General features: G+C 36.6%; 1 protein-coding gene across 6 annotated transcripts in view; it reads left to right on the forward strand.

The window, feature by feature from the left end:
* Positions 1-3,632: 3,632 nt before the first annotated feature.
* CEP70 (centrosomal protein 70) overlaps positions 3,633-26,901 on the forward strand; it is a 40,790-nt gene continuing 17,521 nt past the window's right edge. For 3 of the 6 annotated variants that reach the window (XM_081159881.1, XM_081159885.1, XM_081159884.1), the window contains exons 1-11: positions 3,633-3,812; positions 5,949-6,017; positions 12,595-12,688; positions 14,519-14,635; positions 16,847-16,937; positions 17,063-17,186; positions 17,454-17,634; positions 18,505-18,674; positions 20,472-20,528; positions 25,535-25,619; positions 25,709-25,797. In XM_081159881.1, the coding sequence (XP_081016007.1) occupies positions 14,621-14,635; positions 16,847-16,937; positions 17,063-17,186; positions 17,454-17,634; positions 18,505-18,674; positions 20,472-20,528; positions 25,535-25,619; positions 25,709-25,797 (812 nt within the window). In that variant the 5' untranslated portion in view covers positions 3,633-3,812; positions 5,949-6,017; positions 12,595-12,688; positions 14,519-14,620. Of the gene's footprint in view, positions 3,813-5,948; positions 6,052-12,594; positions 12,694-14,518; positions 14,636-16,846; positions 16,938-17,062; positions 17,187-17,453; positions 17,635-18,504; positions 18,675-20,471; positions 20,529-25,534; positions 25,620-25,708; positions 25,798-26,901 lie in introns of all 6 variants that reach the window. The other 3 variants (XM_081159882.1, XM_081159883.1, XM_081159886.1) reach the window with 3 other exon arrangements.

Genomic DNA, 26,901 nt, shown 5'->3' on the forward strand with positions numbered 1-26,901 from the left:
GAATGGCAGCTGGGAATTTGTGTGAGAGTAAGACAGGATTATAGGGAGCTCATCATCCTTTGGACTTCATTTCACCATCATCCTTACATTTATTCGATATTTATTGACTATTTGTTATATGACAAGGAATGAACTGAGCCCCTCTAACAGCCACATGTGTGAATTTGGAAGTGAATCATTCAGTTGAACCTTGAGATGATCTTGCTCTGGCCAACAGGTTGACTGCAACCTCATGAAAAATTGTGTCCAGACCATCCAGCTAAGCCACTGCTATATTTCTGACCCACAGAAACTCTGAGATAGTAAATGTTTATTTTAAGCTGCTGTGATTAAGGGTAATTTATTGTTATATATCAATAGATAAATACAGAGACAGATGAAATAATTGCAAATGAAAATAAATGCATACATCAACTTATAGTAGAGCAGATGCCCACATGAGAAGTGCTATGGTCACGTGGTTAATGAGTTAGGCTTTGGAGCCAGAATTTTCATTTCAGATCCTGGCTCTGTCACATACTTGCTGTGAGACCTTAGCAAGTCTTTTTTTCCCCCTTTTACTTTCTAATTTGATAATTTGTAACATAAAGATAACAGTATTTACATTATAGTTGTTGTGAAGAGTCAACAAGTTAGAAGATGAAAGTGCTTAGTCCAGAGCCTGGCACATTTTAAGGGCTCAATTAATATAACTATTGTTATTCTGTATAGATTCTCAAGGATTTGTTATTAATATATTTGCCTGAGCTTTTTTGCTTACTGTCCTTCATATTAGAAAATGGCTATTGAAGGTAAATGCCCCCTATATAAATCTGACTCAAATTTAACAACGCAATTCAACACTGCACTGAACACCTACTATGTGCCAGGGACTGTTTTGCTGCTGGAAAAAGTAAGATATGATCTATGTCCCCAGGAGTTCAAATTCTCATTGGGGAAGCAGAAACAAGTGTATTAATGTAATAAAGGATTCTAAAAGACTTGTGAATTAAGAATCTTCAAGAATTTACCACCAAATGGCATTCATATTTGGTATACTCCTTGTGGTGGGAAGAAACCTGATAGTTCTATACCCAGGAGAAAATTTGAGAATCAGTTTAGAAATGAAAAGATCTGTTTTAATTGCTAGTGAAGGCTATAATTTGTACTGGGAAGTCAAAGCACAGAGGAAATGAAGACAGGCTTTGGATCTCAGCTTAAATGGCACTTCCTCAGAGAGGCGTCCTTCATATACCTCCATTCTCTTCCTTCGTAGCACTTAGCAAAATTACATGCTCGCCTGTGTTTGTTTCATATTTCTCTTCCCAAGTAGACTATAAGCTCCATGAGGGCAGGAACCACATCTGGTTTACTCATAACTATAAACTCAGCATCTAGTTCAATCCCTAGTACCTAACAAGTGCTTAATAAATTTGTTTTGGTAAATGAATGAATGTTAAATAAGTGTTTAGAACCATTAAATCCTGGTGGGTGGATGAGGCCCATAGAAAACTCTTGACACCAGTGCAGCAGGATGCCAAGCTGAAGACTGAACTTGTGTGTAGAGTCTTTTCTTTCCCTACCAAAGCAAGGTGCTGGACAGGGGTTGTCCATAAGAAGAGAATTCCTTTGGAGGACAGTGCTACAGAGCTTCTTCCCCTCCACTTGCTACACACAAAATCCAGGAGTGATGAGAGGGAGGCTCTCTATTGTTAGGAAATAGCAATTAGGCTTCTTGTGCTTTGAAGATCATGAATACTGGTGATCTATTCATCTAGCATCCATGTCCTCTCACTGCTTACAGGACTCCAGTCTTACTGAAGCAGCCATGCCTCCACCTTCCAACCCATGAGATTCAACGAGCACCCCACTACCAATTCCAATTATGGTAACCCCTTTTCCCTTCTGGAACCCAGGAGTTGTTTCCATGGGGGCCAAGACACATATCAAACTCACAGTGTCTGCAGCTGCCTGGAATAAGACTGAGTATGGACCTGAAAATATTTTACCCTAAGAGCTGTGAACCTGAGACCTTCTTGTGAGAGACACCATTGCCGATTCTTGCGTGGGAAAAGCCTGTTGGCCATTGTGGGACCTGCAGCACTGCAGACCTGCATCATTTAACCAGTTGGAAAATACAGGTTGTCAATAGCGACACCATGTGGCTATAACGTGCAATGACCGTGGTGGGCAGATGAGATGCCTGGCCGCCTCTTCAGGTGTGTGGAAGTTGGGATTTTTCTCTTAGGAATTTTTGGATCACTTAACCCCTGTGAGTTTTCTTAAATGTTGGGCATGGACTCTATTTGTATATCCTCAACTTATAAAGCTGAGAAGTAGAGGATTGATTTGATTTCCTTTTGTGGAAAAAAAAAAAGCAGCAATCATATTTGCATACTGTTAGAGCTATTTTTAGAGTTTCCACCCATATATCACGATGCAAGAAAATTAGGCTTGAAGACGCCCAGACAAAAACCCTTTCCATTTCATGGCCCTTTTGAAAACTTGTCTATTGTTCTCTGTCACCTCTTGGATAAAGTCCCAGCTTCTTAGCATACCTCCTAAGGCTTTCCTCCTCAGCCTCTCTAGGGATGCAACACATTCATCAGCTTCCTCAGTAAGTTCCATTATATTTGTAAGTGTTTTGGGAGTTAGGTTTTTGGGAGGGCAGATATGAGATGCACAGAAGTGACCCAGGCTTAACCACACACACACACAAAAAGTAAGGTTTGCTGAGCACTTGTGAACTAGGCATTATAATAATGTGCTTCTGAGTTATTATTTAATTTACACATGAAGTTTTCTCTACCTTTCTTCCCTGTATTGCTGGGGAACTCTTATTTACCATTAAGAATCATTCCTCTTAAATATTCCTCCAGGTTTACAGTTCTTAAGTATGGCCGCACATTAGAATCACTTGGGGAGTTTTACAAACTATGGACACCTGAGTCCCACCTCGAGATTCTAATTTAATTAGTCCGAGGCTTGAGCAACAAAGGTTTTCAAAGCTCCCCGGGTAATTCTAATGTGCAGCCAGGGTGGAGACCCACTGGTCTAGGAAGACTTCAGTGACTGACAGATAAGCCTGCTCCTCTTTCGCTTCTGTGCCCTGCACACCCTTCTCTGATCATATCACACTGTATCTTCATTTCAGAGTAGGTACCCCTTCTCCCTAAATACTTTGAGCTTCTCCAGTCAGCCACCTCTACATCTCTGGAGCTCGATATAGGGCCTGATTGTGGAGATTTGGAAAATGCTGAATGGAAGGGTAAAGTATCATCAACAAACACTTTGGAGGTCTCCAAATGCCAGGCGCTGCAGTTCTCAGCCGGGTCTGGAACATAAACAGCTGACGGGACCTGCAGCAAGAACTCGCAGCTACGGCGGGTGTATGTGTCCGGTGGTCAGTCTGTGGTGGCCACGTGGCCCGGGCCTCACTTTCACCGACTGCCTCAAATGTGTATTTCTTAAATCATCCCGGCAAAGTTGAGCTCCAAGTAGGTGCTAAAACACCTGCGAGCCAAGAGCCTGTTGCGAGTGCTATGAAAGTGCGCAGGCGCAAGATAGCAACACTGCAAACTCCCGTCAATCTTAGCGTAAGCCCCGCCCCCAGCAGCGAGCCAACCAGACGGCGCGGGGCGGTCCCAACCTCCGGGCGCTGCGGCGGAAACTCGGTCCCGGGTGTTCGGAGGCGGAGCGGAGGGAGGCCCCCCGACGCTCTCGGGCTCGATTAGCCAGCCTCCCCCGGCGCTGCAACGGTCGCAGAGGCGGGGCCAAGGCGCGGAGCCGGCCCAGCTGGGCGCGCTGCTGGTGGGAGACGGCGGCCGCGGAAGGTGAGTGCGGCCCTCGGGCTTCAGGGGCGTCGGCTAGAGCTGCTGCCTGAGGCACCCCCAGAACTGACTTCTCCTGGGCCCCGCGAGTGGTCAAGCTGACCCTTGTCGCGGCCCCCAGGGAGGAGCCTCTGGGGACTGTTTCGCGCCAATTAGAAATCTCAGTTTCAGGGCTGGGTACCTGACAGACCTGGCTCCCCACCCGCCTTTGTGATATTTGGCTCCTCGTGTAACGTCTCAGCGCCTCAGTTTCTTCGTTTATAGCGCGCAGCTGGTCATTCTTGCCTCGCACGGTGGTCGAGGAGGTTCACCGGGGCAGTACATGTAAATCTTAGAGCAGCGACTTCCAACCTTTTTCATCTCATAGCACACGTAAACTAGTAACTAAAATTCTGCGGCACACCAAAAAAGATATTTTTTGCTAATATGGCAAAAAAAGGGTATACTTTTAATTTATTCACACCAACGGCTGTTGTCGCGTTGGCTGTTGCCACTTTTTCATTTGACAGTCTAAGGGAAAAGAGGTCAGCGCTCCTGAGCAAATAGTCAGGTGGTGCGGTTCTGGACGTTCTGGCGGCGCACCGGTTGGAAATCGCTGGCGTAGAGTGACACCGGCGCAGACGGGGTTCTGGATAAATTGTAGGTGAGGGAGTCTGAGAAGGCTGCCTGGCCGGCGAAGACTGGGAGCCAAAGGAGGGGGCTTTTTGCAGGAACGGGTAGGTGAGTAGCCCTTTCTCCGGTTTATGATGCGCATTCCTGACTCGGGGCGCCTCCGAGTTTATGAGGGGTCTAATATGATTCTATTAGGAAAACCACTGAGGTGGAAATGCCTGAGGCTAAGAGACCCATGACACAGAAACCAAACAGAAAGGGTTTGTTTCTACTACCACTTTATTTTCTGACTGTAATAGTATTAAACACTGTGCAGGTGTGACCAATTTTTGTTGTTGTTTTACTTTCTGTATTGCCAAGTAGACCTGGGCCTCCCCAGCCCCACCTTGGGGAAGAGGTGGCCGCCCAGGGTTTTGCCTCAGCTTCTGCTTCCAAGGGGGAGAGGTGTTTTCTGGAACTTTATGAAACCTCTTCTGGGGCAGGATGATTTGGTTGAAATGATATCCAGTCCTGACTCCATTTCCTTATTTGTGGTAGATTCAGTTTGTTTGTTTTTTAGGAACATTAAACAGTGTGTTAGCATATTTTTCTAATAGAGCTTTTGCATTTAATAGACAACAGAGACTTTGAAAATAATGGATATTCAGCTTATTGCAGTAATGTGAACTGTATGCTTTTGAGAAAGCTAATTACAGATTTTAATGTAACTCACTTGAGAAAGAACAGTTACTGGCCATAGTTTATTTCTAGCTTTCCTTCCACCCCCAAATGGTGAAAAATAATTACATTTTAATGTATAGTGCATGTTACAGGGGCTTCAGACCTGTAAAGGGCAAGTTACCAAAGGGCTCTTAGGAAACCTGGACAGTGCCAGAAAATACAGCTGTATTTTGCTTCTTTGCACTGGGCTTTCTATGCCGCATACACACCAACTCCTGCCCTGCAACCCTTATTCCCAAAGTCTTACTTAAAGTGAGGTATCAAAGAAATAAACAGACCGATTAAAGTTGCAGCTTCTGCCTTGGCAAGCCTTTGGTCTCTTCCTGTGACTCAGTTCCAACTGTGTCCTGTCACAGCCTAAGTGGGGAAGGGCTGCTGCAAATTATTGACACATTAATTTCACAGTATGGATCTCTAAAAAGGAGGGCTTGGTTACAGGTGGAATTGAGAGTTTTTCTTCCTGCCTTTGCCTTTTATGTTTAGTGGTATTTATCCCTCTGAGTGTACTTCTTTTCAGTACCTTTGCAAATGAGAATATTCTACCTGTGAAGCCAGAAGTCAGAATTGTAGATAGATAGATTTGGATCCCCAGCAGGGAGAGGAAAGTTAAGGGGAAAAGAAGAGAAGGGAGAAGGCTTGTGGTGGGTGGTGAGCATTGGAGTACGTTAGCAGTTACTTTAGTTGTTCAGCGCCTGTTCAGTGGTTACCAGTACTACGGATGCCCTCTCTGGGAATAACACAAAGCCATTCTTACTAGGAAGGTGGACATTTTAAGATTTTGGCCTGTTTATTTTTTTTGAAACCTAGATGAAGATCCAGTTTCGGACATGAGATTCACTGGGTGATCATTTCATTGAGATCAACTTGAATGACCAGGTAAAAAGTGCAAGAGGAATGTGCTATGACTGAGGTATGCCTAATGTGACAGATCACTCTCTGGATGTTGGGAGACCATGAAAAGAATCTATTGTTTATTGACTACTGTACTCCGTATAACACCTATATTTCCTTTTGACCTCCTGATAATCCTATCAGGTAGATAGTTTAAATTCAGATAAGGAACTTGAAGCCCAGAGGGGTTAAGTAATTAAGATAACACAGCCGGTCACCAACACTAATCACTGCCTCTGTCCTGCTATGTGCTAGGCACTGTTCTATTTCCTTTCTTCAGGCTTATCTTGTTTTATTGTGCTTCTCTTTCCTGCACCTAACAGATACTGTGTTTTTTACAAATTGAAAATAAGACCCTTTATCAGCAGAAAGATTACAACTCTCTGAAGGCTCAGGTGATGGTTATTATATTTTAGCAATAAAGTATTTTTAAATTAAGGTATGTACGTGGTTTTTTTAGACAGAACACTATTGCACACTTAATAGAGTATAGTGTAGCCCAGCCAGGCGTGGCTCAGCGGTTGAGCGTCGACCTGGGATCCAGGCAGTTGGGGTTCGATTCCTGGTCAAGTCACATGCCCAGGTTGCGGGCTCTATCAATGACTCTCTCATCATTGATGTTTCTATCTCTCGCTCTCTCCCTCTCCTTTCCTCTCTCTCAAGTCAATAAATATATATTTTTAAAAAAATAGAGTATAGTGTAAACATAACTTTTATATATGCTGGGAAACCAAAAAAATTGTGTGAGTTGCTTTATTGTGGTGGTCTGGCACCAAACCTGCAATATCTCTGAGGTATGCCTGTATATTAACTCCCCTAATCTTCACAACAACCCTATGGGCTAAATACTTTTATTATTCTCACTTCATGCTGAAGAAATTGAGGCTCAGAGAGATTAGTACGTTCCTGGCTGTGTGGCAGAATCCACAATTCAAACCTAGGCAGTCTGGCTCCAAAATTATACCAGCTTTCTTTTGGTTAGTATTTCCTTTACTTTTGTTTTTATTATTTAACAAATTTTTTAATAGTAAAATGAATTTTTTATTTTGAAATCAAACAGAATACACATACCAGATGTATAGCTTAATGAATTATTAAAAGACGATACCACCTAGGTCAGGGTGTAGAACCGTGCTAGCCATGCCAGAGCTGCTCTGTTGCCCCATCCCAATCACAACTACTTCTGTGCTATTGTTAGTAGCCATTCTTCTGACTTTTATAGTAATTGCTTCCTTATGTTTTAAAAAAAGTTTTTTCATAAATTCACATTCCTAGACATTAAAATGTAGTTTGGCTCATTAAATTTTTTTTAAAAGCTTAATTTGTAGGCTTTCTCTCTGTTCCTTTTTTTTACAATTTATCTGATGAAGAGCCTGGATCATTTAACCTGTATATCCTACAGTCTGGATTTTGCTGATTGTATAATCATGCATAGTTCATAGGTTCCCCTGCCTTGGGTAGTAGTTCCTGCACATTGAAAGCTGGATTCCAGACTGGATCAGACTGAGAGTCAATCCCCTTGGCAGTTCTCTAGGTAGTGGTTGGCAAGACCATAGAAGGTGCATACTTTGTCATTGTTTCTCTCTTCCTAATCTCAGCAGCTGGTGCTACTTGATGCCTATATTCACTGAAGATTGCAAAATAGTGGTATTGTAATTCAATCATGTGTTTTTCACTTATTGGTTGGAATACCAGTCCTTTATCATTTGGATAGGCAGCAGTATAATTCCTTTAGGAAAGGATGCGTTTATGCTTAATTCCTACCATTTATTTACTAATTTTCAAGATAATAAGTTGGTTCTTTATCTCCTTTTTTTCCCCACTTTAAATTTTATTAAGTTTACATTTTAATGTATATATTATTGACAATGTTAGACATTCACAGAGTTGAATTTTCCAATTTAAATGTCTTTATATTGAAAATATTCACTTAACTCACTATTTTAATAATTCTGGTCCTTCCCTAAAGTCAACAAATATTTTTTATTGTACTTCTTTTTAGGAAAGCATTTATATATAAATAAGTTATGTAAATTTATACTTTTTCCAGTGAAAATTATTCACTATCCTCTACTTGATTTTTAACGTACACATATATCTTTGAGATAATTCATAACCAGTATATGAAGAGCATCATCATTTATTTTTACATCTACATAATATTTCATTTGTCTATCCTGGCACATTGTGTGTTACCAGAATTTATTTGCCAGTTCCCAGTTGATGACTATCTAGTTTGCTTCCATTTTTTTGTGCTCTTATAAGTAATATTATAGTAAATAATCTTGTATATTGGTTTCTTCTGAAGAAAATTTTTAAAAATCCAATATCAGTATAAGGTCATGAATTTAAACATGTTTGTTGCGTTTCAGTTCATTGCGGTTATTATCACTATTGAAACTTACGTTATCTCATCTTTGGCTGGGGGTAGGGCATCTACTCAAGCCTACTTTCTGATATGACTACTAGTCTTGGATAACTTCCACATTGTCTGATATCTTGAAAGTTCTTTCCCCAATCTGAAAGTATCCATTTCTTCAAGAAACACTGGTTTCTTTTAAAAGCTAACTGGCATTTTAAGGTCATAGGGATCCTGAGTCAGTCACTGCTTTAGGCTCTTCAGTAGACAGAGCTAGGATACTTCTATCTATCTGTAGACCCACACATTAAAGATGAAATATCACCCTCACCAGGTGGCTCAGTTGGTTGGAGTGTTGTCCCATACACCAAAAGGTTGCCTGTTTGATTCCCAGTCAGGGCATATACCTAGGTTGTGGTTTGATCCCCAGCTGGGGTGAACACAGGAGGCAACTGATCAATGTTTCTCAGATCGATGTTTCTCTCTCTGTGTTCCTCTCTCTTTAAAATCAATAAACATATCCTCAGGTGAGGATTAAAAACAAACTGACAAAAAGATAAAATATCTCATGAGTTCACATGAATACTTTCAATTCAAGCTACCTAGGTTGTGGGTTTGATCCCTGGTCAGGGTGCCTATGGGAGGCAATTGATCGATATTTCTCATATCAATGCTTTTCTAACCCTCCCTCCTTCCCTCTCCCCTTCCCTCTCCCCTTCTTGCCCTCTCCCTCTCCCTCCCTCCCTCCCTCCCTCTCTCTCTCTCCCCCCCCCCCCTTTCTAAAAAATCAATAAAAACATATCCTTGGGTGAGGATTTTTTTAAAAAGTATCCATATACTTAAAAAAAAAAACCCACAAAACATTTATCTACAAGTCTTTGTGGGGACATATGTTTTCATTTCTCTTGGGTAAATAGGAATGGAATGGCTGGGTCTCATAGTAGTTATTTAACCTTTTAAGAAACTACCCAAGTATTTCCTCAAGTAGTTCTATTTTACATTCCCATCAGCAGTTTATCAGAGTTCTAGTTCCTTCACATCCTTGTAAACACTTGGTATAGTCAGTCTTAGCCATTCAAATAGGTGTGTAGTGGTTTCACATTGTTGGTTTTAATTTGCATTCCCTTTATAACTAATAACTTTTAATGTCTTTTTATTTGCTTACGTGCTATCACTATATCTTTTGATGAAATGTCTATTCAAATTTTGTGCCTGTTTTTAAGTTGGGTTGTTTGCTTTTTTATTAATTGTGTTTTGAGAGTTCTTTATAAATTTTGTATGAGTCTTTATGTTTTGCAATTATTTTCACTTAGCCTATGATTTGTCTTTCCATTCTCATAACAGTATCTTTCAAAGAACACTTCTCATTCTTTTAAAAATATTTATTATTTTTTAATCCTTACCCAAGCACTTAGAGGAAGGGAAAGAGAGAGAGAAACATCAATGTGAGAGAAACATCGATTGGTTGCCCTCCATACAGGCCCCAACCCGGGATGGAACCCACTACTCTTCGATGAACAAGATGATGCTCAACCAACTGAGCCACTCTGGCCGGGCCAGTTGTCATTTTTATGAAGCCCAATTTGTTCTTTTATGGATCATGCTTTTGATGATGTAGTTAAGAAATGTTTACCTAATCCAAGATCACAAAGGTTTTCTATGTTTTTTTCTTGACACTTTGTAGTTTTAGGTTTTAGATTTATGTCTGTGATTCATTTTGAGTTAAATTTTGTATATGGTGTGAGGTATGAATCAAAGTCCCTTTTTTGGCACATAAACTATGCTGTCACCATGTCATCAATCCTTTATTCTTTTACTTCTGCCATTCTTTATATTTATGTTTTATGGCTTTTTAATATTTTAGATATTTTTTTCCTCCAACAGCAAATAGTTTGATTTTTTTTAAAATCGGTTTGACAGTGTCTCTTTAAACTGGAGCATTTAATCAGTTGACATTTAATATAATGACTAATGTGAGTTTAAGTCTGCTATCTTATCATGTACTTTCTCTTTGTTCTCTGTTTAGTCTCCTTTTGAATTTATTTTTAAAATTTATGTTTATTGTTAAAAGTATTAGAGATGTCCTCTTTTTTCCCCCATTGACCCCTTCTATCCTGCACTTGTCCCCCCGCCCCGCCCCAGGCCTTCACTACACTTTTACATTTTTTTTTTTCATCATCATGGTCTTTTTATTAGTTAGGAAATTATACATTTGTGTTCTTTTCTTTAGTTGTTATCCTGGAAATTCTCAAGCATCCTTAACTTGCAAAAGCCTGATGTTACTACATACCTTTACTAGCCTCCTGGATTATAAACAAAATTAGAACACTGTTAGTCTACCCTACTCCTGATATATTTTTGTCATTGTGCATTTAATTATATTTTAAAACTTCACAAGATCTTTTTATTTTATATAGTCAATGTGTGTTTACACTCCCCCAGTTCTTTGTTCCTTACTCCTTTCTACAGCTCTGTCTTTATATCAAGTAATCTTCTGCATGAAGCATCTTTAGAATTCTTTATAGAACAGATCTGTTATATTTGTTTTGTTTGAAAATATCGTTTGTTTTTATTAATGGATATTTTCACTGGGTTTAGAATTTTGGATTGGCAATTATTTTCTTTCAGCACATTCAAGATATTAGTGTACTCTTAGTTTCCATTGTTACTGCTAAGAAGTTAGCGGACATTCTGTCACTCCTTTGAAGATAATCTTTTTTTTCTCTTATTGTTTTTAATATTTTTTATACTTTATATGAAGTATTTTTATACGTTAATATGATGTGTCTAGGTGTGAATTTTTCTTTTCTATATTGATGCAATATTATGTTTGGCTTCTAGAACTGTGGACTTCAGTATTTCATGGGCTCTCAAAACTTCTTAGTTTTATCTTCAAATGTTGCTTCTCCATTTTTTTCTGTGTTTCTTGGATTCCTGTATTCCCTTCATTTGAAGTCTAATCTCTTCTGTGTGTTTCTGAAGGCAGCATGGAGAACTAAAAAGGCTCTTCTAACTATCCTTCCAGTTCATGTAATTTTCTCTTCTCTTTCTAATCTACTGTTAAGCCTGTGACTTAAGATCTCAATTTCAATTATTGTAATTTTTTTGTTCTAAATTTTTAAAATTCTTTTTCAAATCTGTTTTGTTTCTAGTTCTCTGCCAGACATTTCAAGTTTTTATTTTTATGAACATTGTCACACAGTTATTTTATGGTCTGTGCCTAATAATTACAATATTAGAAGTCTTTCTTTGTTGGTTGGTTTCTGTTGACTGTTGCTTCTGTCCTCCTTATGTTTTGTTTCCTGTATTGCCTTGGTTATCTTTGGCTATTTTTTGGATGTTGTACTTGAAACATTTTTTGTGGGGATAATTTGAGGCTTTTTTCCAGAGATTTCATTTGCTCTGCCAGGTGCTCGGAAGCTCTATTCATTTGGGACCTTCTTGAGATATTGTAATGACTTAGAGAAGGGGAAGCCAGGTTTCAGTTTATGGAATAGGCGTTTTACTTGTTGCTCACCCTTCTTTTGAGAGTTGTAGCCCTTTCAGGTAACCATTTTAATTAAATAGGGTGGCTTTGCGCTTTAGCCCTCATTCCCACAGTTCTTTTTTTGGATTTGGCATTGCCTTCAGGGAGAAAGTGGGTTCTCATCTTTGTGATTTTTTTTTTTTTTTTGGCCTGGTAATTCCACATTATCTTGTTCTTTAATGCTTACAAGAAAAAAAAATGTATTTATGTGGCTTTCTTCATTGTCTTTAGAGGCAGAGTTGCCTATTCGACCATTATCAAAAATAGACTACTTATCTCATGGAATTTAGTTTTACTTAGACATATTTATGTAAAACAACTTGTAACAGATAGTTAACTGAGTAATTTGTAGAAAAAGGTTTAAGATAATATATGATTATGTAATTAGGCAAGATCCATTTTGTTCAACATACTTTTATATGTAACAACTACCAATTACCTATAAATTTGTATATGCCACACACTTGTACTAAATACTTTCTACCTGTTATCTGACTTAATTCAACCTATGAGGTGCAGGTATTATTACTATGTTCTCTCTTTTACAAATGAAGAAATCAAGGTTCAAAGACGTTAATGAGTTTGTCCATGTCACACAGTTTAATAAATGGTTAAGCTGGTAGTCACTCAGGCCATCTGACTCTGAACTCTAAATCTCTATACTTTTTTCTTTATAGTCCTACAAGAGCATATAGCAAGAGAACCTGATCTAGTCATGGAATCAGGGGAGATTTCCCTGAAGAAGGAAATTTGAGCCGACATCTGAAGAAGGTCAAGTATGAGTTAACTAAGTGAAGAAGAGGTTGAGTTTCCAGGCCTTGAACGTGGAGGGAGATGGCACTTTGAGGATTTGAGAGAGGTCTGGGGTGGCCATTAGGAAGATTGTTAGAAAACGTGGCTCCACACTCTTTGGGAGATTCTCTTACATTGATATATACCACCCTTATGTCTGGCTTACATGGTGTATTCTTCCCACTTTAAAACTCTGGCTGATTCCTAATGGTGATGCAGTAGAAAGAACACAGCACCACCTCTGAATTATTCTTGCCAAAAAATACTGAACCTGAATTTAAGAAAGCCTCTAGATGTAACCAGTTTACAAGAAATACAAGAGATGGAGAAATATGTTAAATGATGAGAATACAATAAGCCAATTCTGAAATGTAGGAAACTGCAAGATAAATGGCTTACTTCTTCAACAAATAGATGGCATGTTAAAAAGCAGACTGGGACTATTAAAAATTAAAAGAAACTTAAAAGCGCTATATATGGACTTTGGAAAAAAATCACAAGATATTTGAGGGAAATTGAACACAGACTGGATATTAAGTGATAGTAAGGAATTATTGTTATTTTTATTGGATGTGATAATGACTCTATATTTGTTAGAGATGTATACTGAAATATAAGTGAGAGGAAGAAATGTAACAAGAATGGAAGAATGTTATCAAGGCTGGATTTATGAATACATGAGTTCATTATACTCCTCTGTTTTTGTGTACTTTTGAAAATTTTCTCTAATGAAAAGTTTAAAAAAAAGCTAGCTGAAAGGTGATAGCAGCTGAAGTTGTCTGACATTTTTGCAAAGGATCTTTATTTAAACTAAGGGCAGGAGGGTTGAACGTAGTAGGTGATTGAGTTATTGAAAGAGACCAGTGTTTGAAGGGAGAAAGGACTCCGATGTGAAACTGCAAAAATGGCAGCATTTAAGAATTTGTAATATGTTACTAGGTTTAGCTAAAAATAAGTTATTAGTGACTGGTAAATTGTTTAGTTGGATTTCACTATCTGAAGCAGATAGGGAAGGGCGGGAGGGTGCTTTGGAAGAAATACTGAACTGGCAGCAAGGAGGCCAGTCCTCTAATCAGTCCTGGAAGATAATTTCACCTCTATGGGCCTCAGCTGGCTCTGGTACCTGATATATTGGTATAGACACTTTTCTGCCAGCTATGAACAGCTAGAGGTTTGGGATTAAACAATTTCCAAGGTCCTCTCAAGTTCTGAAATTCCATGATGCTAATGAATATGTGGGATTATGCCTCTGGAGAGAAGGAATTATACCTATATATCAAACAATCCAGGGAAATTTTTTTCTATAAAATGGTAGACTCTTAGATAACAAGAGGAAGTGATGGTAGGTTAGACTGAATATAAACTTGTGTGTGTACCTGTCAGACAGAATCCTTTGTTGCTAATCTCTGATCTACTTAGAAATGAAGTGCCACTTAAGAAAGTGGCACTCCATTCACCCTTGGAGTTAGTCCAATGAATTGTTAGACTGGCCTGTAACTTTTGGATCAGGCAGAATTCTTTTTGTTTTTTGAGAAGCAGCTACCAAAAAATAACAGTTTATTAGCATCACATCACATGCTTTCACATCTAGTTAAAACAAATATTTCTCTTTGTTTGGTATGTGTGTAAAACCCCATATTGTTTTATATCTAGAGGAGAATGGTGTCAGATGCAGTTTATTCTAATCATTCTTTAACAAAAGTAACAAAAGTTTCAACACAGGAATGGCTTAAATTGCTCAAGAGTAGTGGGTTCTTTTAAAGATAATTTCATTTAATGCCTATTAACACTTTTTCTCTTTTAATTTAGGCAACTCAAAATTTTTCATTGCCAGTCTCTACTTCTTTGGTTCTGCAAACGAAATTTTATCTCCAGCAGCCCCTAAAGCCCAGTAAATCATCAAACAGACTCATGACTGAAAAACAGGTAGACTTGAAATATTTGAAACCAGTGTTTCTCAAAAAAAGTATGTGGTGGCAAAGAATACTACATCTACAGATGTGAAAAATCTTACTTTAAAAGGATTCTTTTGGGCGATGTAAAGTACAAGATAGGGAATATAATCAATAATATTGTAATAACTATGTATGGTGCCAAGTGGGTACTGGAAATATTGGAGGGAACACTTTGTAAAGTATGTGATTGTCTAACCACTATACTGTATACCCAAAACTGATACAAAATAATATTGAATGTAAATTGTAATTGAAAATAAATTCTTTTATTTAGTAAAATAGTTTTGGGAAATGGTAGGTTAAAAACTATTAAATGATTTCATTGTTCTAAGACTTCACAATACTATCAGCCTCTAAAAGGAGGCTTTAGTATAAAGCATTTCCTACTTATTTAACACTAGTCTGATTTCATCAAACTAGTGTTCGACAGCACATACTTTGGAAAATGCCTTTCTTAGCTCTTTTTAGAATTTACAAACAGTTATGTTATCCTTTCTCTTAAAAGGTATCAGGGGCCCTGACCTGTGTAGTTCAGTTGGTTGGATCATTGTCTCATACACCAAAGATTGTGGGTTCAATTCCTGGTCAGGGCACATACCCAGGTTGTGGTTCCATCCCCTGTGGGGGTACATGTGAGAGGCAACAATTGATGTTTCTCTCTCTCTCAAACAAAAATCAATAAAAAAAAGATCAGGGAACAACATGTATAATTTAATCATTTAAAATTCATGACATTTTTACAAAGCATTTTGTTTCTGTAAGTCATACTAGACCTCCACTGAGATCCACACAGAGCTTTTCACTCCTAAAGCAGGTATCAGTAATAATTTTATTTTTTAAATTTTTATTTATTGATTGAGAGAGGGGTGGGGAAGAGAGAGAGAAATATCGATTTGTTGTTCCACTTACTTATGCACTCATTGGTTGCTTCTTGTATGCGCCCTGACCACGGATCAAACCCACAACCTTGGCTTGTCAGGATGACTCTAACCAACTGAACTACCTGGCCAGGGCTATCAGTAATAATTTTAGTTCTGTGTCATTAATCTTTGTAACCAGAAGACCTAAGCATAAATAAGAGGAAAGGTTTGGGGAAGGAGGAGAAGTATAGAAAAGATAAAGAAGGGAAAGAAAGTCAGCAGTCAAAAGGAAAGATTTATTTGGCGCTGTGAGTCATAATGCTGTCAGAGTCATCAGGGTAATATGTTCCTTTTTTGTCTTGATAGAATCTTTAATGTCAGAGGGACATTTGGATATGGAGAATAATACTTTTATTCATGCTTTGTCTGTCTAAATTATTAACCTTTAAGCTATTACAGTATTTATATAGTATACCAGTAATAAAAATGTATTTATTGTATAAATTATATTTTTTCAAGCATTTAAACATGGAAAAGTCATTCAAATTGCCCTTTTATAAGTATACTTTAATACCTTAAAAAGCAAGCAGAGCACCTCACACAGTGATTTCAAAACTGATCATTGTACTTAACATTAAAAGCCCCCATTATAAAAAGCCCCCAAGATATAAAACTATCTTGGGTTTAAATGCCATTTAAAATAGTCATCTCTCTTTCTATTATTCCTGTCGGTATTTTATGTCCTTTTTACTTTTTTCTTCCCATTGTTATGTTTTTATTCACTTAATCTATAGAGTTAGAGTTCCCCTCTCAGCTTTATGGCTGAAATACATACTTAGAATCAGGGATACAAGACTTGGGAACATCTCTCAGAGTGATTCTACTCGAATTAGTTACCTAGATGGACAGACTTCTTTTTATAGTTAGACCAAGTCCATTATACAAGGAAGTATCTAAATTATTGGCTTCCACCAGTCGGATATGTTTGTGCGCGCGAGTGCGTAACCTTAATCATTATTAAAATGACACTTGTTTCCAAGTGACTTACCTTTTCTTTACTCTTCAGTTAATATAATCTAGTTTGGAGCTGTTTCTTTTGAGTAGGGCCTGGTCTGGTTCAGTTAAATCAAAAACTTAAGGCCTGTTTGGTTCACTGCAATTACAAGGTGTATTTTTAGTTGTTTTAATTATTGTATGTGCATAAAAATTTATATTAAAAACTTATGGAGAAAAAGTTCGGTTATTCTGAAAACAGAGGAAATTATATACAAGAGGGTATTTCTTCACTTTACATCATAAAGTTGATCCTTTCTCCTTTGTAGCAGGAAGAAGCAGAATGGGAGAGCATAAATGTGCTGTTGATGACCCATGGCTTAAAACCTTTATGTCTAATCAAAAGAACAGATTCAAAAGGTAATCAGATGCTATTCTTGTTCCTTATAATAAAAAGCTGCTTTTTCCTTTAAAATATTTTCTATCTTAATTTTTTTTGCCTTACCTTTATTTTTACTATTTGTATAACATTTTAAAAAATGTAGATCTCATCATTTTTGACAAGCAGTCATCACAAAGGATGAGACAGAACTTGAAAACATTGGTGGAAGAAACAGCACGTCAACAGAACATGATCCAGGAGCTCATAGAAACTAATCAGCAGCTTAAGTAAGAAAGTGGAAAAAAAAAAATCTCTTTTGAATTTTTTGTATCCAAGTGGATACAAATACAGGTATTTTTAATAGGTAATCTTTGGGTAATAGCTTTCCTTAGATATGTAATGGCACCCTATGTTTCTTCTCTTGGTTTGTGTTATTAGATAGAAATTTTAAGAATGCAAAGAAATTTTAGAAATTCGTTATGTTGTTAGATGGGCTGGTTCATTGATGTGATTTATGTTTATTACTAAAGAAGGAATTATTTGTCTATTATTAGAAAAGAACTTCAGCTAGAGAAATGCCGAGCAGTAAATCAGGAACAACGAGCTAATGACTTGGAACAAATTATGGAGAGTGTGAAATCCAAAATTGGTGAATTGGAGGATGAATCCCTAAATAGGGTTTGTCATCAGCAGAATAAAATAAAAGATCTTCAAAAGGAGCATAAAGCTTTACAGGTACCGAGTTATGTGTTTTCTTACATGATAGTACTAAAACAGCTCATCAAGGTTAGAGGTGACTTCCATGTTGCTTAATTCAATGGTCTTTACCTTTCTTGTCCTATTACTGTCTCTTCTTGAGATTCTTCCCTTGGTTTCTAGAATATCTCCTCTTTTGGTTTCCCTCCAACCCCACTGCTGGCTCTTCTCATCTCCCTAACCTTTCACTGTTGGGATTCCCTAGTACTAATTCTTTAGACCTTTTCTCTTTCCTTTGTACTCTAACTCCCTTGATGAGGCTCAGTCTAATTCTTAGCACCTAATTTAAACCTGTAGCCCAGGCCTCTTCCCTTAAGTCCTGACTCATATCCCACTATCTTCTTGATATCTCTCCTGGCTGTCTAATAGGCATCTAGAACTTTACATATCTAAAACTGAGTTCTTGAATTTCCTCTCCAAACTTTCTTTTTTCAGTCTCCATTGTGGTCCAAGTCAACTTCATTTCCCTCCTTCTCTCTTGGCCTCGCTGCTTCTCTCCTTGCCTTTTAAAAGTGCTTACAACATAGTAGCTCAAAACTCTCCATGGGTTTCCTTTTTCTTTAGTTTTATGGAGATTCTTGGATTCCTTTATGATTATGAGACCTTGAATGCATGCAATTATAAGCTATATTTCCCCTATTTTATACCTGTTTTACTTGCTACATTTTTGCATTTATGACATTAATGTTTCTGGAGCTAGCATCCATTTAAAATCAGCCTCAGTACTGAAGTTCTTGAATGAAGCAGCTTGATAGAAACTGTGAAGATGGCTTTGTGTACAATATTGTTAGGACAGCATGTCCTAGATGTACATATTGTAATTAACGTTTTTTGAAAAATTTCTTCTAGGCAAAATGTCAGCATTATAAGAAAAAACAAATGGAGCAACAAGAGACTATTGCTTTTTTGCAAAAGGATATCTATAGATTAACAAAGGAGGAGGAAGAGCGCATTATCACTCAAAATAGAGTGTTTTCTTATCTCTGCAGAAGAGTTCCTCATACCGTCTTGGATAGACAGTAATGTTTGCTTTATAAATTGACATATGGATAGATTCATCATTTTTTAAAACTGATTTTATCTTGGGAATGGTTATATATATCTCTTATAAACTGGGTTCTGCTTTCTATATAGCAGGATAAAAATCCACAGGTTTTTTTGAGCAAAGAAATTAAGCCTAGAGACAGAAAGACAAGTCAGTAATGAGTTGTAATAGTCTAGGTGGGAGATTATGAAGACCTGTATTAGGGCTAAAGGAGAGATTGCAGAGATGGACAGGAATTGTCCAGACTGACTGACTATAGTTGTTGAGAGAAGAGTCAGAGATTGTTAGATTTCAAGGTAGAGTTGGGGAATGGGAGGGAAGATGAATTCATTTATGAACATGTGCTTAAGCACCTTATGTCCACTATGTAGTTAAAAGGACCAAACTCCAGAGAACTTCCAAATTTCAGACAGACAAGAGGCAGAAAAGTTATGTTTGGGTGTCAGGATAACCAAGGAACAGAGTGTTTCAAGGAGAGGGTTGTAAGAAATGTTACATGCTGCCTCATCAGTTTATGTGTTTGCCTTCTTCCTGTCTTATTTGCTCAGAATTCCCAGTTTCACACATAATAACTCCTCGCTAGAAGTTTATTGAAGGTAGCAGGTAACAATCACCCAGAACGAATGAAGTTTGCTATGGAGGAAAAGATAAAAATGGAATGGTAGCATAAGGGGGAATTGTAGGGATGAAAGGGCTTGTGAAGGATAGTATGTGTGGGGATGGGGAAGGGTTGAAGAGAGAATAATTCAGAAAGTTATATTAAAAGCACAGTTGGTTGAATTAGTTCTGAAGGGAGGAGATGGGTAAGTTTTCCAAGATAGGAGGGAAATAGTATGACTTCTTACTTTAAAAAGAATAACGTGAAAGTATAGTGTTACTTTATTTTTCTCTGAGGACTTTTTATATTACAAAAGCAGTACGTGCCTATAAAAATTCAAATAATATTTAAGTGTTTAAAATGTTATAGACCTGCTTACCCCTCCTAATTCCTACATCCTAGAGATAACTGCTTTTAATAGTTTGGTTTGTGCCCTTCCTAGTGTTTCACAACAGGAGTGCTGTTGTTATTTTGGGTGAGACAGTTTTTATCGTTTAGGACTGTCATGTTCAGTGATGAACTTTTAATGTTCTGCCTTCTCCCCAACTAGCCAGTGTGCAACCAACTCTGTCCCCTAGAATATAGTATTATTCCCCCAGTTAAGAACCTGTAGAGTTCTTTTTCAATACATACACAAAATCATATGCAATTATTTCTTTGAAAAAATAGTAGTAGTATACATTTGGCTATGTAACATTAATTTTTCCCTTACTCCTTATTAGGAAATACAAATATACATTATTTCTTCTAATGCGTCATTATTTTCTATAGTACGGATGTGCCATTATTTATTTAATTTTTTCCTTGTTGAAGAATAAATTGTTTCTTTTTCTACTTCTCTAAATAATGGTACAGTGAGCAACTTTGTTCATCTTGAGTTTCAACCTTGCGCAAATATTTCTGTGGATTGCTAGAGGTAGAACTGTTGGGACAGGGAGAATATACATTTACTATGTTGAGATATAATGTTTGTGGTTACTTTTAAAACTATACTTTGAAAGTAATATAAAATATATGATTTAGTATAGTACTTCTGGCAAAACCACTTAAATTTTTTACAAACTTGCTAGATTATCTGTACATTTATCACTGTAATTTGAATTATGTAGAGAGAATAGTAAATGCTGCAATATCACATTTTGAAAATAATTCATTTTATTTTCTGTTTTCTAGGTTGCTTTGCCTGATTGATTACTATGAATCTAAAATTAGAAAACTTCATAAACAAAGGTATGACTAATCCTGAATTACAGTTTTTAAAGTTACTATTCATTTGTGAGTCACACCAAAAGTTTTCATAGCCTTTTGAAACTTAAAATATGCTTTAGAAATCTACCTAATATGTAGTTATGAATTTATTTTTTTATAAAGATCCTGAAGACTGTATTTTATTACTTATGTTAAAATGTATTGTTCTAAAAAAAAGTGTTGTTCTACTATATATTAAATATATATATTTATTTCACCAAAATATTGGTTTCAGAAAAAATAGAGTTTACTTTATATTTTGAAGTATTATAATTTGTTCTGCTGATGTCATGGAGCCATTGGATAGTTACTGAGTGTATTCACAAAGCGATAGAATTAGATTAGCTGCCTAGCAAAGTGCAATCTAATTTGTATGCAGATTTATATGAGCTAAAGATAAAATGTCATAGTGAAAAATCAAGCATATAGAGAGTAAAACACACTTGTCACCTCTGATTAAAGAAATTAAGGTTAGCCCTAGCTGGTTTGGCTCAGTGGTTAGAGCGATAGCCCTTGGTCTGAAGGGTCTTGGGTTCAGTTCCAGTCAAGGGCACATTCCTTGGTTGTAGGCTCAATCCCCAGCCTGGTCAGGGTTTATGAGGGAGGCAACCAATCAGTGTGGTGTCTCTTTCTCATCGATGTTTTTTTTTTTCTCTCTCTCTCTCCCCCCACTCACTGGAAAACAGTGGAAAAAATATCCTCAGGTGAGGATTAAAAAAAAAAAAGATTAGGGGTAAAGATTAAAATAATGGTCTTCGACTAACCTAAAATAGCTGAAGGATATCTAAGGCCAAATAATCTAAAGAGCTTTAATATAGGGTCATTAAAACAGTAACTATTCTGTTTCATTGCTTATGGATGGAACAGTTTTTTTAACAAATACTTATTTGAGCATCTTCTTTGTACCTGTTCTGTTTTAGGTATTCAGGATACTATAATAAACAAAGCAGATAAATGCTGTACTTTCATCAAGCATACGCTGTAGTATTCTTAAGAAAAATAACTTTCCAGAAACTCAGCAGGACCAGTGACAGAACTGTGCTGGTTGCTGATTCCTTCTAACCCCTTAGAGACTCTTTAAAAAAGAAAGCAGGATGGAGGGAAGAAGGGAAAAAGTGTAAAAGGGAGGAAGGGAAGACAAGAAAAGAACAGTTAATGATAGAGCAACTGGTTGCTTCATTCTATTTAGAAAGCAGTATTACATGAAACTTAGGGGATCTTCTGATTTTCAAATGAAACTTACTCTTTAGATGGTAGTGGTGGTGTTAAATTCTGCAGAGATAGGAGGAAGTTTTGGATAGGGTCCTTACTTTCTAGGATTTTGTAATCTGTTAAGGGAGATAAAATGTAACCACATAATAATTTAAAAAATAATATGAGACTTAAAAAACACTAATGTCACAATAATTACTAAAAATTATATAGACAGTAATGTAGGAGTATAAACTAGAACAAATTAGATTTGGATGGAGTGACCAGGGAAGCTTTTACAAAGCAGGTGGGGTTGTGCTTGAGCTCGAAGAATAAGTAAAATTTGGGAAAGCAGAAAGGCAAAAAGGTAGAGCCATTTTAGACTGCTTGGCTGTTATGAGCAAAAGCTCGTAGATACGGAAGTGTAGATTTTCTTATGGTGCTGTTATTAAGCCAGTTTGGCTGGAGTTCAAGGGATTTGTGGGTATATTTATAGATAGATGTCATAACCTATAGAGGGCAGTCATTCAGATGCTGAACCAAGAGGAAGCTGTACGTGAATGAGAAGACATCATTTGCCTTGCAAAGAAGGAAAGCACTTTTTTCTTTAATACAGAAACACTGGGTGATGGGCTTATAAGTATGTGTGGTAGTCAGGGTTCTCAAGAAAACCAGAACCAATGAGATGTACATTTATATATTATATAGAGAGAGATTTATTTTAAAGGAATTGGTTCATGCGAATGTGAGGCTGGCAAGTCAAATCTGTGAGGCAGGCTGGAGACCCAGGGAAGAGTTGATGTTGCAGTGTTGAGGTTGAAGGCAGTCAGGAGGCAAAATACCACACATTTTAGAGGTCTTGGTCTTTGCTTTTGAGGCCTTTAACTAACTGCATGAGACTCACCCGCATTATGAAGGTTTATCTGCTTTACTCAGTCTATTGATTTAAACGATAATCACATCTAAAAAGTAACCTCATAGCAATATCTAGACTGGTGTTAGATCAAACAGTTGGGCACCATAGCTTAGCCAAGTTGACACTAAAATGAACGATGACCATACGTAGGAGTGAAGAGAAGGAGAATAAAGAATTTCCTAGCTTGAGAGGTTGTAAACTCTTATGCCCGCAGAGTAAAGAAAATAATGAAAATAAGTGAAGCTAGTTATATGGGGACTGTGGCAAAGTGGAGAGCTGTACACCATCTGCCTTAAGGAGGTAGTTACTAAACACTCGCCAGTTGATGCCATGCAAGAATGTATGCCCAGTGTGGCTAGATCTGTTTTTTCCAGAGAAGCTACAAGGTTAGATTTATAAATGAAATCTGATTTTTAATGTTCACAATAAATTCAATGCTTTAAAAAATATATGGTCCAAACTGAGTATTAGTTACTACCTTTGGTCTATGTCTTTAGTAAATTCTCATCTAGATTTCAGGGGTTGGCAAACATTTTTCTCTAAAGGGCCAAACAGTAAATATCTTAGGCATTTTAGGCTATATAGTCTCTTGCAACTACTCAACTCTCTACTATCATAGCATGAAATCAGCCATAGATGATATGCAAATGAATTGGCTTGTGCTCTGCCCATAGGCAGCAGTTTGCTGACTGCTGATCTAGATGAAGAGAGTTTGGGATTTGTAGTAAGAGTAGAGAAGATTTAGCATAGCCATCATTGAAATCTTTCATGTAGAATATGGTATGAGAGGTTGCCTCTGAAGTTGTGTAAACTGGGGTTCTCGACTAATAATGACAAAAGAATTGAGGCCATTGTGGGGGTGGTGTTGCCTCCCATACCTGCCCCAACCCGGGCCAGGGATTGAACCTGCAATCAGGTACGTGCTCTTGACTGGAATTGAACCTGTGAACCTTTGGTGTGTGGGCTGGTGCTCTAACCATTGAGACACTGGCCAGGGTGAAATAAATCTTAATACTTTATTTAACATTCAAAATACTATCATTTCAACATGTAATTAATAAGAACAATATTAATGAGATTTTTTCATATTAAGTCATCAAAATATGAATATTTTAACTTACAGCTTATCTCAATTCAAACACTAATTTTTCATTAGAAATATTTGATCTGTAGTTAGATTTCATGAAGTTTACAGTTGAAAAATAGTTATACATATCCAAGTTGTTTTAAACATAACTAAAAGTTTCTAGCAACTGAATCAAATACAAAAAATTGTTTTTCCTTTAATATTTGCATCCATATTTGCAAAATTGGTTTATTTATTTTTTGAATAGTTGATTTGACTTTGAATCTAGACATATCTGTTTCAAAACTATATCCAACTTAAATAAATTCACTAGCTCTTATTTGGAAGGGTATTGCAAAAGTGAAAAGCAACTCTAAATCTACCAATAGCAACTAAAAGTTCTTCAGAGTTTTATTGTGTGTGTTTTTTCATTTGTTTGTTTGTTTTTTAATATCTTTTTTTTTTTAATATATTTTTATTGATTTCACAGAGAGGAAAGGAGAGGGAGAGAGAGAGAGAGAAATATCAATGATGAGAGAGTCATTGATCCGCTGCAGCCCACAACTCGGGCATGTGCCCTGACCGGGAATCAAACCCTGATCACCTGGATCCTAGGTCAATGCTCAACCACTGAGCCACTCCTGGCCGGGCTATTGTGTGTGTTTTTTAATCTAGTTGTGCTCTGAGTTTGTCTTTACACACTGGGCTATCTTGTAGTTTTAATAGCCACTTTACATGCATTGCTGATCAAAACTAAAATCTACATATTGACTCATTAGGAAAATTTTAAATCAATGCTGATTTCTATTATGATAAGTTTCCATTTCAATATAAATTCTCATACCTATGAGCTACTCACAAATAATGCTTTTTCTTTCTTTGGAGCTTCAAATTTAGCTTACTCATATGTAGAGTGATATCGGTGAAAAAATATAAATCACATAACCATTTTTTGTGTTTGATTATTGAACCTTTTTTTTCCTAGAAAATATTGAATTCAGGTTAAACAGTGTGGTAAACCTTTGCAACTTCCATGACTCAACCAATAAGCATTGGCAAAACCCAGAAGATCTTTAAATTCATTGCCCTCTATTTGATTCAGTGGTTTCACAAACTGGCACATGTGTTGAATAATTTTAACAACTATATTCATGACACTGTATCTGCTTCAGAAAACTGAGCACAAATATTTCCAATATGTACGTATACACAGTACAAGAAAGCAACAGGAGAAACGTGTCTTTTTAAAAATTCCAGTAAATCTGGATTTTTAACCTTACAAAGCTGGAGCACCTTTCATTGTGATAAAAAATTATTTTTTTCATATATAGCTGAAATTCTTCTTTGATAGAATGTAAAATTCACAAATACATACACCACAGCTTGATTTTTTTTTTTAGGCCCCAAGTTGCCAATATTTCCTGGTAAATCTGGAAGTCTTTTTCAGACAAAACAGTCCCAAAATATTAACTGGGTGCATGACTCATCAGAAGATAAATACTTGAAATTTTCCAAATTTTACTACCTTTAAATCTAAAAACAATTTCTGTTTTTGTGCAAGACTTCAGTGTTTTATAGCTGGCCAAAGTTATAAGCTCAGAGTCTGCTGAAAATTATTAAAAGTTTTTGTTGGATGGTTCTGATTTCAGTAGCTAGTCCCCATTCTCTATGAGCACAAGTAGGAAATTTGGTTTAAATTTTAATTCATATTTGGGTTATCAAAACCTTATTGGATTGATTTAATTTATGTTAGCTAGATTTTTTCTTTGAAGATAGATTTTTCATAAGAAGTGTACTGCATATATTTTTTCATAGGCAATACAAAGAAGATGAAAGTCAGTCAGAAGACGATGACTACAGAAGTCTTGATGCCTCACCGACTTATAAAGGCCTTCTAATGGTATGGGGACTACATGACTCATAAATATTTTTTTATAAAATAAAATAATCATCTAGGAAAGTTAACTTTTTAAATGAAATGTGTTGCAGTCGTTACAGAATCAACTGAAGGAATCAAAATATAAGATTGATAAACTTTTAAGTGAAAAACTGAATCTCCAAAAAGATTTGGAAACCAGGTGAGAGAAACTTAAGTCATTTGTAAGTAACCTTTGGAAAGTAAACACATAATGGAATTTGGGATGTTAAATGAGTCAGTTTAGCCCTTTTACTCTAAAGCTAATCTTGGGGAAATTCATATTCATAGTCATTTTAGTCAGTTTTCTCTCATATGATGGAAGGAACAAGAACACATAGGTAGACAAGGAAGTGAGAAAATAGGAGTGGACATTGACAAGATAAAACTGGGTAGGAACTCAGAGTAGATTCAGTCTTATACTAGTGGGTTTCCCATTCCCAAATTCCTTTAGGACATCTTATTATTTCATCTTATCCCTGTGTGTTGTGGAAGGAGAAGAAACTAAAAAGTTTAAATGGCATACCACAGAAAGGTATATTTATATAGAGCATGCTACCACAATAGAATGAGGCCTTCCATGTAACTAGTAAGTAAAAAGGAATGAGATGTTTCTTCAACAAATATTTGTTGAACGCCTATTATGTTAGACACTACCCTAAGCTCTAGTATAATATAATGACCAAAACAAATACCTTGTTCTCATAAAGCTTATACTTTAATGGAGAGGGGACTGATACCTACAGTATAAACCACTTATATAAATTTTAACAACCTGCCACATAGTAATATGGAAATTTATGATTATATAAATATATAGTAACACCTTTAAAACATGCACGGGAATCATGAACAGTGAATTCGGGATTTTGGTTACCTGTGTTATGCAAAGGAGACGAATGACATTAATGAGGGACACACATGGAGTTTTAAGTATATGTATAACATTTTAGTTAAAAAGAGATTTGAAACATCTGTTAATATTCAACCTGGATATTGTAAAACTATTTGTAAAATACTATTTGTTTTACTGTTCTTTATTCTTGTCTGTTCATATGAAATATTTCATTAGATAAACAAGTTAATAGGTTAACAACAATAAAAATGGGTAAAAAGTTTTGAATAGAGAATACAGAGAAGAAATCTAGTGGCCAATAAACACCTAACTGGCATCATGAAATATTTTAAGAATTTTGATAAGCGTATTTGTGATAACTAACAAAGTATACTCAATTGTTTATTAAACATCTTTACAGTTTTATTTATT

The sequence above is a fragment of the Miniopterus schreibersii genome (genome assembly GCF_964146895.1).
Source record: "Miniopterus schreibersii genome assembly, chromosome: 15".
NCBI classification, from domain to species: Eukaryota; Metazoa; Chordata; class Mammalia; order Chiroptera; family Miniopteridae; genus Miniopterus; species Miniopterus schreibersii.